At 39.4% G+C, this 17,609-nt stretch overlaps 1 protein-coding gene across 1 annotated transcript; it reads right to left on the minus strand.

Annotated features, from left to right (window-relative positions):
- Positions 1 to 1,217: 1,217 nt before the first annotated feature.
- On the minus strand, positions 1,218 to 11,458 carry ppp2cab (protein phosphatase 2 catalytic subunit alpha b). Its single transcript, XM_051400651.1, has 7 exons — positions 11,134 to 11,458; positions 3,717 to 3,926; positions 3,440 to 3,613; positions 3,170 to 3,259; positions 2,727 to 2,888; positions 2,261 to 2,379; positions 1,218 to 2,048 (listed from the first exon to the last, which is right to left on the minus strand). Exons 1-7 carry the CDS (start codon positions 11,233 to 11,235, stop codon positions 1,976 to 1,978), a joined length of 930 nt encoding a protein of 309 aa, XP_051256611.1. The 5' UTR covers positions 11,236 to 11,458; the 3' UTR covers positions 1,218 to 1,975.
- Between the last annotated feature and the right edge of the window lie 6,151 nt (positions 11,459 to 17,609).

Genomic DNA, 17,609 nt, shown 5'->3' on the forward strand with positions numbered 1-17,609 from the left:
TTTTTTTTTTTTTTTTTTTTGGAGTACATTCTGGTTTTTAATAATATTTAAAATGTTTTAATTGGAGGGGTCCTTAATCACTACATATTGTACTTATTTATTTGAATTAAGGTGTTTTTTTTTACCATATTTAGCTACATTGTTTTTTAGTTTAATTGATTCTTGATGAATGCATTATGTAAAATCTACAGTAAACTGCATTTCACTGTGATTTTGGCGGGTTTGGCAGTATTTACTTGCTTTTGGGAAATATTCCTTAGGTCTATAGGCCTGATGTTTGTTCTAATTGAGCTGTATTCTTTAATGTAGTTGTATTTTTAGTTACTCTTTGAGCTACCACGGTGTGGCGCTCTCCTCATTACAGATCCTTTCGAGTCGCTTCTGTGGTGCTTTCAAGCCCTCCTCGAAAGGTTTCATTCCCTAGTTTTGATCTACATAAATACCACTTGATCTATTTCTAAATGTTGCATCACTAGTATAAAATTATTGTATAGTGTCTGTTATTTTGTTGTCAATGTCGAGCACAGAACTTTAATTAAAGAGGGGAAACAAAAAGACATGCTCATTTGACTTATGCTCATATGACAAACAAAAAAAATTGGAAAACATAAAATAACATTCATTTCATTTAGTTTTTTTTAAAGCATCATAAAAGGTAACTATAGCTAAATATAATTTCCTACAAACCTGCCTTGTAATTGACGATAAAAATAACCCTGAAACCTTTATCTGTTATTTGTTTCACCCATAATTACAATATATACGGTAGCACTTAAAGCAATTATTCCAAGGTAAAGACTACAGAATCTTCTAACTATAATTAGACATAATAGTACAAGGGATCAAAAATACTATTAATTATGTGCCAAAGCTTTTAATTTTGTTCCTTCCTTCCTTACTGCCAAGATGTGAGGTGGTGAATGAACCAGGCCATTGGTGTGCAGACACAAAGGAGACACTAACTTTATCAAGATATTCTGATAGGCTTAATTAGCTGTAACACTCTATAAGAGGAAGGTTGCCAGTGCGTCTCTCCAAAACACACATCCTGAACTAATTACTCAACTGTAGAACTGGCAGACAATCTGCAGTCCAGATGGTTGACCTACTCGCTGGTGAACTAGCCGACTTCAAGTTGGCATCGTTACAGATTAATCACAGGTCAAATGGACTTTTCAGTACCGTAAAAAAGAAGAGCAGAAAACAGAACAGTCACATCAACGAGCCACCTTCATCTTTATTATTCAAATGGTTTGGTTAATACAGACTCTGTAATTCAGAGGGAGTCAGTGAGTTGATGTGGATGAACACTCCATCATCTGTCTATCATATATACCAAGCTGGGTGACTGCATAAGAAGTGTTTTCCTTAAAAGTTACACAGGACAAAGAAACCTTGTGTAAAACTTGCCTGATGGGGACTTTATTTGTAATAAAAACAAAAGAAAATCTAAAAGAAAACAAAAAACAAAAAAAAAACATCTGTAGTGTGAAATAATTTCCATCTTTTGACATATGTTACATTTCTTTAGATTTACAAAAGTGCAAACAGATCATGTTTAGATCTCCTAAATAGAAGCCATGGCGTGTGGGGTTCAAACAGCCGCATTCAAAGTAGCAAATCTTTTTTTTCTCTTGGACCTCGATGCCATCAGTCCAACTACACAGGTACAGGATGAGGAATTTATCACTGTTGTTTTACATAGTGGGGGAGATTGTAAATACCTCAGCAATGAATATTGTAATGATTATGGCACACACCTTTTGGTCCATTCATAGACACATAGACATTGTTTTTTGCTAAATGCTTAAATAGGTCTTTGTGTGGATATACAATGTGCACTGCTGTGTAGCCCCCTCCCCCCACCCAGTAGTTGTTTCCCCACCCTCCCTTTCTTCATTCATGTTGTTATCGGTTGAAGGTCATACATCATGGCAATACTGGACCTGACTGTACAAGGATCAAAGGTCAGAGTTTACAGGAAGTAATCTGGGGTGCGGCGGGTGACATGAGGCTCCCCTCTGCGAGGCGCAGGATCAAACTGCAAGCTGGTTAGAAGGAATAAAAAAATACAAGATTTATTAACTAATCATTGTTATTTCATACATATTGTAAGTGTTATTTAGAATGATGAATACAGGTCACAATTTATAGTAAACAAATATTTTCATTTCTGCAAAGTCTAGAACATCGTCGTGCAGAGCTTCAGCTTGTAGGGATCCACATCATTACATGCTCAGTTATCTTTTTATATACTTACAATGAGTATTTGAGGGTGTCGTCTAGTTCCATGATAGCTGCCTGGTTGCCACAGCGGTAGCAGTAGTTGGGAGCACTAAATATTGTCACCACATTCCTTTCATGGCACCAGTTGTAACCCTGTGGGGAAGCAGATATATTATTCACCGGAGATGTATAATTCAGGAAAGAGTGCTACTATAAGACAAATCTAAACTGTTTTTTAAACTCGGTATGAGCTGGTGATATAATTGTTTTGTCCTTTGTAGCAGTAGTGGATATTTTGAATTAATTAACCCTACTGAAATAGGTCATTTTTGACTATAACTGAGAAGTTTAACAGGCACAGTCCCGAACTACAATAAAATTCCTATTTGCTCGGTAAAATTCCGAACATACACGGTAACTTTGTCCTGTTGATGCAAATTTACTTTCCTGTCCCAAACTATATCATCCTCAGCAGACACATGCTGTATAGTGACACGTACCTCCATAACAAGCTGGTGGGCACGGGACACCAGTGTGAGGCGGTTGGCGTGGTTGAAAGTCTCAGAGATGTCCTGGCCGAAAGTGTAGCCAGCTCCTCGAGGGGAGATGCCCCAGCCACCACGGTCGTCGGGGTCTGACCACAGCAGGTCACACATGGGACCCTGCAGGAGACAAAGAGGGGGAGGTGGAGCAGCACGTTAGTAAAGAAACACAGACACAGTCCTCCTAATGATTCATTGAACAGCAAATATACTCAGTTATGGAGAAAAGAGAATATCATTACTTCCTTTTTGTTTCTAAGGTAAAGGTCATGATAAAGTTACTGACAAACATCTGTTGATGACAACCAAATGTTGTTGTTTTTGTTCAATTAATTGTTTTATTGCTCTTCATTTTTTATATTCCTGGCCCAAATTATACACACACACACAGTTATCTTTACCTCATGTGGTACTTCCTGTAAACGGTCCAGGGCTCTGATGTGATCCAAAGTATCTATGGACGGGGACAGGCCTCCATGAAGGCAGAAAATCTGGAAGGACAAGAGAAACTTGACCATCAGCTTGTGTATCCATCACATCATCAAATTAATATTCCCTAAACAAGTAGTGTTAGAGTTTAATGTTAATTGTAGAATGAATCATGTGTCACAACATGAGTTGCTCAGTCCATATTTATCATATCTGTGAAGCAAACTGACGTATATTCTCACCTGAGAGTCTACCAAGGCAGTGAGGGGGAGGTAATCGAACAGGTCTGTGAAGTACTTCCAAACGTTGGCATTACCATATTTCCTTAGGCACTCATCATAGAAGCCATACACTTGTGTTATCTGTCTGCTCTCATGGTTCCCTCTGAGGATTGTGATGCGCTCCCGGTAGCGTACCTGAAACAAGCAGAGAACAGAGTTGTACGTTATTTTTTAAAGTTAAGTTAAATAAAAGTTAAGTTAAGTCAAATGTGTGAGGGTTTTTAAAATTTTCCCTTACCTTAAGTGCTACTAGTAAAGTGACAGTTTCTACGGAGTAGTACCCTCTGTCTACGTAGTCTCCCATGAACAAATAGTTTGTGTCTGGAGATTTCCCTCCAATCTTAAACAGCTCCATGAGGTCATGGAACTGGCCGTGCACGTCACCACACACTGTCACCGGACATCTCACTTCCTGGACGTTTGACTCCTTGGTCAGGATCTCCTTTGCCTAAAGAAAATGAACAAACATTTAATGTGGTTAAAATCAGCAAGAAAACTGAAGTACAAAAATTGCAGATGACACAAACAAAGGGACTTAAAACAAGCAAAATGTTCCCTCATTTATATACTGTGTGCCTCTTTACAGTGTTTTGCTCATTGAAATGCAGGAAAATCAATGTGATCCTGCACTGTAATCACATGCTCTATACACTGTAATTTTCAAAGTCAGTCTTTGTTCTCCATCTTTATTTCAGGAACAGACAATTTCCTGCCAGCTTCTCTGCACAATTTCCACATCAGCCTCCAGTGGGATCTGCATTAAGATGCTACACAGTGATTACATCGCAACCCCCAACATCACCACCATAATCTATCCAAGGAAATAAGCCCCTACCCTGTGTGTGTGTCTCTAGTTTCCTGTGGGCCTGCCTTGCGGCACTCGGAAAGACAGCTCTGTTTGCAATGCAGCAATTCATAAAAGTCAATTAGTGTGAAGCTCCAGAAGAACACAGTGGAAAACACTCACAAGCTTTTTTGGATCAAACACTTGTTGTCTTCAGATTGCTTTAAGAGGTTTTAGCTATGAGGTCAAAGGCAACATATCATCATCAGTTCCACATCTAAAAGTGGAACCGTCAAAAACAAATTTCATGGACATCAGGACTCATCATGGCTTAGCCTAAAACTTGCTGCAGGGGTGTATGACTCAATATTTTGCCTACAGCTAGTGTTTTTAGAGGAAACACTTGGTTACTGTTGTCTGCTGATTCAATGCAAACAATAGATAGTGACATATAGAAAAATGCAGAGGATGTTCTTTTGCAGGTCAGCTGATGCTGAAAAAAAAAGGTTAACTTGGCATAATCTGGCATTGTTTAATCTGTGTGTCTAGTGACAGATTATCCTTATGTATGGAGTTGCACAGTAAGCTTAAGGGAGTTTTAACTACATAGTAGGATTTTTTGATTACAAATTATCATTAATCGTTTTCAATAAGCAGGCGCCAAATGATCATGAAGCCTTTACCAGTACTTGCCCCACTAAAAATAGTGGGAAAGCTTTAAACAGTACCAACACTAAATCTGGAGACCCACAACAAGGCCTATTCCTGGAGTCAGTCTAGCCTTGCAGGTCTGAATACGGGGGCCAGTCAGCTGGATGAGCTCTTTTAAGGAGCTTTGAAGCAAGCAAATCCTCAGGCTGAGAGAGAAATGCTCCCAGCTGAATGACGACCAGACATGTCTGACGCACAGAACTGCATGGGAGATATGGAACAAGCAAAGAGACTGAGTGAGGTGACTGCAGAATCAAAAGAGAGATGGACAATAGAAACAGGGAGGGAATAAAGAATCACATTCATTTAGTATACACTGACCATTTTCAAGTGATTCAAGATAAAAAGTCACTGTGCATCCACAATAGGCTTGAGAGCAGCGGTTCTCTCTCTTGTCCTATGTGTTTTGTAGGATTGTTATCACAATCTCTTTCCTTGAAAGCTACTCGCAATTTGGTTTGTGCAAACACGTAACTTCTATCCCTGTAATGGCTGGTACATTTTGAGCAGCCCCCATCTTTTCATACTGTTCCCTTTAAACAACAAATGTGACCAGGGTGAGAGAAAGAGAGAATTGACATTGACGGACTGCTGAAGTTGGCCTGTCAGCTCGGCAGATGGGACAGAGAGAGAGACAGACCCAGAGTGACCAGGATGACATTGCAGTGCTGCACAATGCTGACCTATATTTTACACACACACACATACACACACGTACACACGTACACACCCTCCACGTGCCCATACTACCATGTGGCAGGAGGCCTTTTAATGACTGGGCTGCGGATGACAGATTGACCAGGGTTTCTGACTCTAAAGCAATTGAGTCGCTAAACGGGACAAAATAATTCTATATGGCTGTATAAATATGGCCAGCACTCTGAGTAAGATAAGGGGACAATAAACAAACATGGGCAGGAAAAATAAACAAACCCGCATATTAAGTGGGCTGGGGTCAGTCTGTCTGTGATCCTCCTGTTCACTGTTCTAAACCCTCAATCTCCTTTAGTAACAGCTGAAGTAAAAAAAAAAAATACATTTAATATAATTTAAACTCTATAATTTGCGTAGAACTGAAATGATCATTGCCTAAAAAATATTTTGGCATATATAAAGGAAAAAAAAAAAAAAAAACATGACAGATTTGGACAGTGAGACATTTCTAATCACAGTCTATGAAGATTTGGTGGATCAGAAATCCAGGACAGAAACTTACTCAAGCAAACAGAAGTGCTAAAGCAACGTAAATGTACAGTGATGAATATTGAATTAATTTGTTTTTTGTAGCCATCTCCCTGCAGAGCATTATTGCTGCAGTATTCTTTGGTTTTGTGTAGACAACTATTCAGTTTCCCCTTTTCTTTCAAAGAAATCTCTATTGCTCCTGCTAGAAAATTAAACAATCCTCCAACAACTCCTGTGAAAACATACCAGACACTGGGTTTAAACACGAGCAGAAAAATCCAATCAAAGAAAGTGCCATTCCTTCCACCGTAACTCAGTAGGACATTCTCTACAAGTTGCTCTTCCAGTGCATGACACAGTAAGAGGGCTACGCCTCTGTAACCTTACACGGCACTATATGAGTAGTCAGTTAAATGACGCATCAGATATCACCTCTGTGTGCTGAACTGGCTTAACTGATTATAACTTGGTTAATGTGCACTTTTGTGCGGCTAGCGCGCTGCCAATTTGGTCAGTCAACAGATTCCAGTTATATTTTCCTGATGTCTGCTGTACTGAATCTCTGATTTTATTTCTATCCCATTTTTATCCTCTTATTTATTTCCCTGCCCACTTGAGAAACTTTTAACCTTCAGTCAAAAGCCTGAAAATAAACCTCATTGTCTGCCTTTATAGCTGGTTGTTATAGTACTCACTTAAAAACACAATCTGGTAAATATCCATAATAAGATTCAACTTTATGATCATGTAACAAAACGATAGAACTAAAATATAACAGAAAATATCAAACAGGATTAAGTTATTTCGGATCAAATATTACATAAAACTGGAGGAAGTAAACTCATTCAGTGTGACCTGCTGCTTATGGTACCAGAATAACTTTTTCATAACACACAATTTAAGCTCGGATTTAGAGATATCCTCATAATTCAGTGTGTGAGAGACCTGCTTATCCATGATACGTTCCAGCTACGAAGCTATGAAATGGATGACGGCAGAGGTTACGCAAGTACCTCACCCAAAGTACAAGCCACACCTGTAGCAGAAATGCCTCACAGAGGCTGCAGGGAGGGAACCTCGGCCCAGACTACAGACATGCCCAAGACGTCAGATGCCACACAGTCAACAAACTGCTTAGCCGAGTGCTGAGAAGTGAAGTCAGCATTCTTCCAGCTGCTGCAATATAATCCCATTAAAGTGAGTTAAACGCGGCCAAAGGTTCTCCTGGAGACAACTTAAGGGGAATTAAGCTTGACGACTAGGCAAAACTACAACCACAAACAATGACCTCACTCAAGACTATTACGGTAGTTCAAAGCATCTTCCTGATAAAAGGCACTATAATCTGTGTGAATATCAACTATGTCCAAGTTTTATACCATGAGGGCTTGTGAGTTTTTGCTGAGATGAATTTAAAAACCATTTGTCAGTCAGTCATTTTGGTTGTACGTGTTCACTGGGATACTGTATTTACTGCATCTGTGTTTTTTTGATATTCATATTTCATGATATCACTATCTTGGGATTTTTGCTCTGCTTAATGAATAAGCAATGCTAATTTAGTTCACTATATCAGATGATGTTGTAGGAACACTAAGTCATCATTAGGAATGTTCCTTACTGACTAATTTTTCTGAGTAAAACCATGACCTCAGTTGGCAAACAAAGCTTTGTTTACTGCCCTGACTAGATGCATCTAACTGCTTTTAACACAGACAGAGGTCATACAGGGGATTTCAGCTCTAGGAAGTGGGGCAACTATCGCCACATGACCAAAATATACACATCATTCTGACAGACTTTAGATGATGTCACTTTACATTAATATTTGAAGTGAAAATTTCCCACCATCCTTCATGAGCAAATGTTCTACTTACGCTTCTGTACTGTAGCTGTGCTCCCACCATTTACTGACTTTTATAAATATCTCATGTGCAAAACAGTGTTTGTTGATTTACCCAACTCAAGACAAGACAAATGAACTGGATCTAGCTTAAAGGGTTAGAGAACGGTACCTCTAAAAGGAAATCAAATGAGCAAAGATATAAACAGCACAGGGCTTGAAACATAAAGACAAAAACGTCTGAATGGTTATGTAACTCTCAAAAGGTTTATTTTTGAACGGAGGGGAAAAAACAAAAAATCCTGAAAAGGATCTCTGTCTCAGTCTCTGTCTCAGGCATGTGTTATGGATTTAATTAAATTTACTCTGTGTAATTGACAGCAACATAAAACCAATTTCCAGTGAGCAGAGCATTGTCTGCTGTTACTTAATTTAAACATGGCAACTAGATTGAACACTATTAAATGATTAAACAGAGGACATCACTACACTGCAAACAAAACATTTGCAAAAACCCATCTCGACCCATGAAAAGGGGGGGGATACTGCAGCTAAAAAACGGAGCAATTTGAATTGATTATGATGACCAAGATAAAGCTTGTAAGTATTCCCTCGTCCCTGCACACCAGACACAAACTTTGGTATGTTCAGCCATTTCTGGGATCATTGGAAAGCAGAAATGAAAATACTAAGGACAGATTACACAGCACATCTCATTCCTTCACACCCCCGTACATCCCAAAACAGAGACGGCCGCTCTCTGTCTCACAATGAACAGTGTAATCCTGAGTCACACACTCTGATCCCTTTGAGTTAGTGATGCAACTCAAAATCAATCCTGTCCTTTGCTATTTTTAAAACCAGGGAGGATGTTGTGTAGGTGCATTCTGCGGAAAATGTTAACAAAAGTCACGTGGACTGGATGGATGGATGGATGCAGGTAGACAGTAGTTTAGAGCAGTTATGAGCTCATATGAGCTGTGACAATGACACAGCTGCAGGGTGAGGAAGCAGCTTTCCTTTTTCCTCTAGACTACTTTTATGGCATCTTTGCTGTATCGGGAGGAAACAGTGGAGAGCAACAAAGAAAGAAAAACACAATATTATTTGCGTAGTTCCTTCATCTACGTGTTTGTTCCTTGTTGACTGTGTTAGTTTTTCTGCAGATTCATAACGCGACTGTTCACAAGCCCTACAAATCAATCAATCAATCAATCAATTTGACTGTCCAGCTTTGAAGGGCAGACAAATGCAGCCATTAGTCAAAGCACATCAGCTGAAATAAAAGCATGTGAAGTCAAAAAAAAAAAAAAACTGGCATTCCCCTACAGTCATCTTCATGTTACTCTAAGCTTCCTACATTAACTAAAAGTACAAATGTATAAATCTGGAAAATAACCTATTTTGTGGGGGGAGGGGGGGATGAACTACTTGGAAATAGCGTGCCATTAACCTTCAGCACACAGCTGAAACTCCAAACATGGTAGTGGGCCTAGTTTTTCAGTCCCTTTACGAGCTGAGGGGAATAGAGCTGCACCAAAGAATAAGACATCTTCAAAACATCTGTCCAACTTTAGCCTCTGTTGTCAGGGTTAACAGCAAATTTGAAATTTAAAAGAAAACCAGCACACCAGAAACATTTACAGTGAACTTAACCACCACCAACGGACGTAAGGGGTTACTATCAGGGACTTCATCCAACAATCAAAGACAGAGGTGTCAATGTCTCCAGAAAAGGGTAGCCTAAATAGTTCATGACATAAGGCAGCAACAATATAGTGCTCTTTGGACAAGGGGTGTAGGACTTTCTAGAAAACAGACATCTTCAGTAGATGGTAGACAGCAAGCCCAGGTAAAATGCCAAAAATTTAGTTTTAATAAATTACTGCAAAACACCACATTTTGATGATTAAATAAAAAAAACTTTCCTGTTCAGGCCAAACATCTAGTGCTGATAATCAGCAGGTGGTCGGAGCAAGAAAGGATATAGAGAAGAGATTGGGGTTAAGCTTCAACTCAGACTAGTGAGGTCTGCAGAATCGGTGGTCCAGCTATCAACCGAAGCAGGAGAACGTGTATGGCTGCTGAGAACATTGTACATGTCTTGTACATGAATGTGTGTCAGTTAAATAAGATCAAGTACCGGGCTCAGCAATAAGCATCCACCAGCAAAGAGGCTAAAGGGTCAAAGCCACACTAAGTTAACAACACATCAGAGAAAAAAGTCTAGACATCGAATGAGCAGCATTAGGACTGCTCAGTCACCCACTGTAATTTGCTTGCATTAACCTCCATGTTTCCCTGTATGACATGTGAAACGGTGTCAGCCATACATGTCCTAAAACACGGTGAACCATAAACAAGAGCAGAGGATTAATACGGTTCAAAAGTCAAGAGTTACAACTCCCATGAGGAGTCTATGACCAAATTACGCAGTTATGTAGCATCATGTTAAAGTTAAAAACTGATAACTTTACAGCCAAGTAAACACGCCAGCCTCACTACTTATTGACTACAGAAGTAAATAAGAAGCTAGATGAAGGACATGCTCACAGAGATTTAGAGCAACTTTCTTAAACTACCTGTGAGAAATGCAGAGTAATCATGCAGCACACACATTAAAAGAGGATGACAAAAACAGCTTTATCCCAGTTCAGGAATATTTTTAACTGCACAGCAAGCATATGTTACAATAGCATAGTCTTTAAGGATAGAAAAAGCTTTAAAACATTGTGTGTTAAGGAGATTTTTATTCACACATTCACCTCCCTGTTTTGGCAACATGATACATAAAGCACAGGTAATTAAGCTGCAGATGCTACAGGTCACTGACAGCCTGAATGAGGGGGGGGGCTGTAGACCCCTTCACGGTCTGTAAACCCACAGTTACCGATAACATGTGCGTTTAACTCAGTATGTCTACACATTTCCGGCAGACAACCACTCAAACGCCTAAATAGAAAACGAATAACCACGCATGGATGTCAGATACACGCACGGCGCAGTGAAATGTACACTATAGACGCCATTTTAAGAATTTCTGGAAGGCGTCGTTAAGGAGGGAGAAGACGTCTGACACTAAGTTGTTGAAGGGAAGGTATTTTTTTTTTTTTTTCCATTTTAATATCTCACCTTTTCACATAGCGTTTTCACTTGTCCCTCTGAAAGCTGCTTGCATTCGTTGAGCTGCTCGATCCACTGATCAATTTCTTTCGTAAACGCCTTTTCGTCCATTTCTGTGTGTTTTTTTTTTGTTGTTGTTGTTGTTGTTGTTTTTCGGGGTCCGCCGCAGTTCGTTGGCCGATAACGTTCAGCTGTTTTCGGTTAACGACTCTCTCCCTCTCCGGTCTCTTCCAGACTTCACAACACGGACGGCGCTAATATGCTCTCCTGTTTGAAAGACGCATGCAACTACCCTCCAGCTGCCAGGTCGCTATGATTTGACTGAATTGAAACCGAGGGGAGGGAGAGAGGGAGGGAGGGGAGAGGGAGGGAGGGAGGGAGAGACGTCAGTTGGTGATCCACCCTGGAAGTTTGTTTGTGTCGAGCTGCCCGCAATAAAACACCGCAGTTCCGGTTGTGACCTTCAAAATAAAAGCATTGCTGCTGATGATCTCCTGTTGCAAGGGTGAGACAATGCGCCCCAAGAACAAATGCGTAAAGTTACACATTGGTGTCGAGAGCTGGGGAAATACTAGTCTTAGACATATTCATCTGTTTTTGACTGCTTCGTCCTTCCTGACTCCCAATTCGCTTCCTCCTGAAACCTCCTTGTGTAGATATGACCTCGGAGTAGAATACGCTTAATAAAACTGGTGTATTTTTGCCTCAAACAAGATTTTTAAAGCAGCCAAACTAGATAAGAAGCCTCCCTTTTTTTTTTTTTTTTTTTGTCACCCTACCTCCGGTCTTCCCTCCGGTTGATTGCGTTGAGCTTGACGCAGCAGCAGAGCGCCGCCCGACACAAATAGCAACCGGAGACCGATGACGGCACTTCTGCCATTGGTACAGAGCGCTGCGTCCTCTGCAGTTTTATTGGCCCACCGTTTAATGGAGAAGTTACCAACACACACCAACCAGAGAATACATCATCGCTCCCTGAGAGCATGCTGTGAATTTTATGGTGTGGCAATGATGTCAGTGTTTCACATGCAGCCTACATTTGGTAAACAAAATAAAAAACAACAAGTAACGCCTCTAACTGATACATATGTGTCCAGTTTTGTTATGAATATGTGTTTTTTAATCACTACTCAACACGATTTAGCATTTCTTGTGTGATATAAGTAATAACAAGTGCTGTCTGTTTATTCAAAGAGCCACAGAGCTCCATTATTGTCCAAAAACACATAAATGAGCCACCTTTTTTTAGCTCTTGGTGACATGTTTCTTCATTGTGATGAACGTGGGGATTGTCCTTTATTTTGAGACAATCCCAAATACACTGTCCTGCTACCATAAAAACACTAGCACCAAATGTGTACTAATCCACTGCTAAAAATAGTCCCCATGATTGCACTATATAGTCGTGTTTGTGAAATATTGGCTAAAAGTTAAAGTGCCCAGCTGTTATAGGAAATTATCTAGTCTTTTTTCTTTTAATCACACTGTCTAGTTGTGACCCATTTTTATAGCTTTAATCAGTAGGAACAGTAGCCACAAACTTACCATGATATTTCTCATTTTGACCTTGTGATCTGTGGTGAACTGCTTCTGCTTGCATTTATGTGGAAGCTTGCACAAGCTGTATATAGACCTATAAAAATACTGTTATCACATGATGTAAAGTCCAAAGCAGGCCTTTCTTTGAATTATAAAACCACCTTGAACTTGTATTTGTCGAAGAAACATGCTCAGTTAAATTCACAATATAACAAACTAAAGTAATTTCAGGAGGACGTTGTATGTGGGGTAGTGTTATCAAATGTTAAACAGAGCTTTGGATAAAATATAAAACTCTTTATTCGCAGCACTTTGTCTGTATTTTTCCAGTGTAAGAGATTCGATCAAGCCTCAGACTTTGATTCCGTGATAACTTTTTTATTAAAACAAACTCCTCTGGGGGGGAAATAAAAATAATTTCCTGTTGTCTCGACTCTATAATTCAAACAGGATGTATGTCTGAGGCTGTAAAGAGTCATCGCAGGTACAGTATGTGAAGAAAATGTTCTGTTCCTTTGCAGCTGCGGTCTAAATATACCTGTCCACTGCCTCAACGAGTTTCCATATCAGTACTTTCAATTCTCAAGTGAATAATTCACACTGAATATTGCTGCTGGATAGCACCGGGTCAATTCATATTTATGATCATTAATAACTAAACTCTTAAAATCAGAAGACACCAATGCAAATATGTAATGTGCATCCATTTATCCCAACTGTAGCTGCACTATCAATCATGTACAGGGGGCTGACATTATTTGTTAAAGGATTTCAACTGTGAGACTAAAAGTAGGATGAGAAGATCAATACCACTCTCTTTACAAAAGTGTGGTAAATGTGTAGATGGAGATGGCAGCCATTTAGCTTAGCTTAGCACAAACAAGGGGAAACAAGTAGCTTGGCTGAACAAGGTAACTTCTGCACATAAACCCTGTGAAAACACAATTTCTTGCTTTTACACTCTGATTTTTGTACTAATTAAACAAATAAGATATGATATGTTAATTCATGTGCTGCTATATGTATATGTTGTTGCATTTAAGGCGAGCCAGACTAATTGCTGTTTCCAATCTTCATGCAAAGGTAACCGGCTGCTGGCTTCATATTTAACAAACACATATGAGAGTGGTATTGATCTTCTCGTCTAACTTGAAGAGTTAGAAACGAGTAAGAATTGCTCCCATGGGAATAAGGGAATCTATTTTTTCCAACATTTCCCAAAAAGCCATCAGTGCGTTCAAAAAAAGACGTCAAGAAGGTTTTTATCTGCTCCCTTGTTGATCGTTCGTCAGCTGTTTCACCATGTGCTGACATTTATGACACAAATTTCATCTGCAATCCCCTACTCACATTTTCAAATTCTCAAGCCAAACAAATGAGACATTATTGTTGCTCCATTATTTTGCATGTTTAGTAATGGGTTACCTCCTTACTTTCTCCTTTGATAGATCCCTCTCTGTAGCAAAATTACCGTATAACCTGATTCTTTGTGTCAGTGAGAGGCAGCCATAATTCAGTGGGAGGGACCTGTGCCAGAGATGTGTCAGGGATGTGTTAGGGATGCTGTAAGTAGAGGTTGACAGGGGTCATATGGTCACTGTGAAATCAATAATACCATCAGGAAAAGTAAGAATACATAAATCACAACAATGTATGCTCTTGTTTCTCTGCTTTAGGCTGCTGTATTTGTACTTGTGTGCGACTCTGTGTAAGGGTTTTGTGAGTGGAAGCTTGATACAAACCCATCTATGATAAATTTCCATTTGGCCCATCATTCAAAATGCAAACCGTAGTCTCTACCACAAAAAGACGCCACACATCAAAGAAAAGTAACGATCAAAGGCTGAATCTGCTCTTCCTTTCAGGGAGGCCCGCTGACGCACAGAGACACTTTAATTAATAATCATCGTATCTTAAATTAAACCTGTTAGGTTCCTTTGTAAACACGATGAAACACCAGGCAAGATGACAGAGGGTGACAAATGGCGGAGGCGTTGGGCAATATGCTCGAATTAAACAGGAGGGAAGGCTTTGTTTCACTGTGTCACTGCTTGCACACAACCTTAGACAGGCGACAGGCACAAGAGTGCAAAACATTGATTACTTGCAGAAAAGTGCTCTTATCATCATTTACAAGATTCAAACATTAGGTCAAGAAGTAAAAATACCTTCAAAACAGTGTAGTTAGTTTAGTTATAAGCACCATTTTCTTGCAGCTTAGAAATCAAATCTATTTCTTCCTACAATAATCACAAAGTCCCACAGAGGATGTGTATGTGCTGACGCATCCCTCAATAAGTTCTTTATTAAGAAACAGATAAAAATGTGCCAGGCAGAACCAGAGGATGCTGCACTGTGGTTTTTCTGATTGAGCCTCTTCTGCAACAACAAACCATGTAATCATCTACATTTTCAAGAGCGCTCTTCTCATAATTTGAAATCTCTGTTTGCAGGTTTACAGTAAAAACAGGCAAAAGTGATCTGCTTTCCACAGACAAGAGGGCAAAGGCACCAGCTGCCTTGAACTTAAACATTTTAACCAATTTCTCCCCCTGTATCATTTTCAATCATCAATTTCAGACCATTCTTTCATTTATCTCCATTCTCTCAACCATGTTTATTTAAAAATGGGAAAATGGGATCACAATGCACTTTTCCACATTACATTCCACAGCTGTCATGATAAGCCTCCACTCCATCATGTTTCAAGTCTCTTTAACAGTGACCCTGTAGCCTATTTTAGATCATGATAAGTGTTGTCTGGATCGTTGTTTTCCACATTAACATTTCATCGATCACTTTGGAAGCAAGCTCATCTGGATTGTCTGTTGTAACCCCGGTTTCCCCGGTCAGCAGACTGGGCAGGCGTCCAACCCGACACACCCCAGTGGCTCATTCACCCTCCTCATGTGACCGGCCTATAGTTTGTCTCTTTGTGAGGTTTTTAGCTGAAATGTTGTTGCAAATAAAAATGAATCTCATCTCCTGTGAGAGATGAGACAGAGAGAGACAAGTTTGTTTTGTCTGTCTTGGGTCTGAATTTAATTTCATGATGCATTAAGCAAACCTTAAGGTGCATATACTCCCTGTGCAAAGTGGGTATAATTTAGTTTTTTTCCCCCTTTTCTTCTGCTTTTGACTTTATGCCTTTGATATCCTTATTTATGTGTGTGAATGACTCACGCCACACAACAAGAAGGCATCTTTAAGTCTGCAAAAATTTAAACAAAACAATCATAGGAAAATATATTTTTGACAGGTGGATTACCCAGTTGGTTATCTTTCATTGTTTAGCTTTAACAACCCCATGCATGTTTCCAGTGATGACAGAGTGTCCCAAAGGTTTGTTTTTAGATATGGGAGTGATGACATGTTGACCAGCATTGCATAAACAGGCAGGAGACAAAGACAGGCAATACAATGCAGGAGCTTAATCCACAGTAACACAACTCTCAGCTGCTCTGTGGCAGGACGGAGCCACCATGAGCTCCAACATGCCATTAAGGATACACCAGGATACATGATTCTTTTATCACCACCAATGAAATGGTTGCAATTTATCAGTGGGCCTCTGTCTTTGTTGTTGTTCCTGCCATGTGGGTACCTGCTGCTGCTGCTGTTCAACATCTAAATTTAAATTCTCTCTGTGTGCCAAAGAGGTTTGGATAAAAGCCCTTTTAATTCTAAGCAAGCAGATGCAAACCGCATGTTTGATGCTGATGCCAAGCTATCAGGATAAAATGGCTGAACTCTTTCGTGAACAACACTATCAGAGATACAGCGTGTGTTTGTCTGTGATGTGGCAGAGGAAAGGATCGAGATAAGTGGCATGTTTTGGATAGTTGGGTGATGATACTATTTGTGATATCAGAGGAGAGGAGCAGAACAGAACCAGCCCTGACAGACCCTGGAAGGGGTGGGACAGACACATTGTGCATCCCTTAAAAAAAAAAAATCAAATCAAACCATGGTAACAGTAGCTTATCAGACATACATGACGTTATATCAGTAGTGCAATATGAGGGTCATGTGATGATTACCCTCTGCATAACCTTGAGAAACATCAAATGACTGACCGGTTGCAAGAGACATAAGCTGACCATTTTTTTCAGTAGTAGTTTTAAAATAAATACAATAAATATAGTTTATTTTGAGTATGAATGTATACATTTATTAGAAATAAGACACCTATGATCACTTTTAGGAAATGTTGCACAAAAAGAGTTTAAAAACTAAGGTTAAATGTGTGAAAAAGCAATGTGGCACATAATACTAGCGTACACATTTCACTATATTTTCTATAGTTAAAAAATCTTATCATCATTAGTTTTAGTTTCATTGTTATAACCAGATATGTTCCCCACATTGTTCCTCATCTCTCTCATCTTCTTTGTCTTTTGGAGTAAATGTTAGTGTTGTTTTCACATGTCAGACTAAATATAGAGATACAGATATAAAACAAAAAAAGAAAGAGAGAGAACAACAACCTCTACCTCTCTCTCTTTCTCTTTCCACCAATTAGCATCTAGTATTGTGTCTCCAGGATACCTGAAACCATGACAACAGCAGGTTACTGTTCCCATCTGATATCTTGAGCTCCATCTGGTGTTCACAAAAGAGAAGTCCAGGCTGTCCCTCCCCAGCCACCTTGAGGAAAACCAATGTATAGACAGACTCTGTTATAGTCCAAAAACATGGAGTTTCATGTTTTGGTTAAATTTAAGCTTTAATAAATTACTAATTAATGCATCAAAGAGCCATTTTTCATGTTTTTTTAATCACTTGTAGTATGTTTTGACTGAAGTTTTACATTTTGCACTATAAATTCTGTTTCTGTAAATCAAACATACATTACAGAGTGCAGATTTTACTGTCTCCCTAAACATTTCAGCCAGAAACAAGCAACCCTGGTCTCTTTGGTAAAAGCCAGTGGGTAGTCCTTGAGA

The sequence above is a fragment of the Dicentrarchus labrax genome, unplaced genomic scaffold (genome assembly GCF_905237075.1).
Source record: "Dicentrarchus labrax unplaced genomic scaffold, dlabrax2021, whole genome shotgun sequence".
Lineage (NCBI taxonomy): Eukaryota > Metazoa > Chordata > Actinopteri > Moronidae > Dicentrarchus > Dicentrarchus labrax.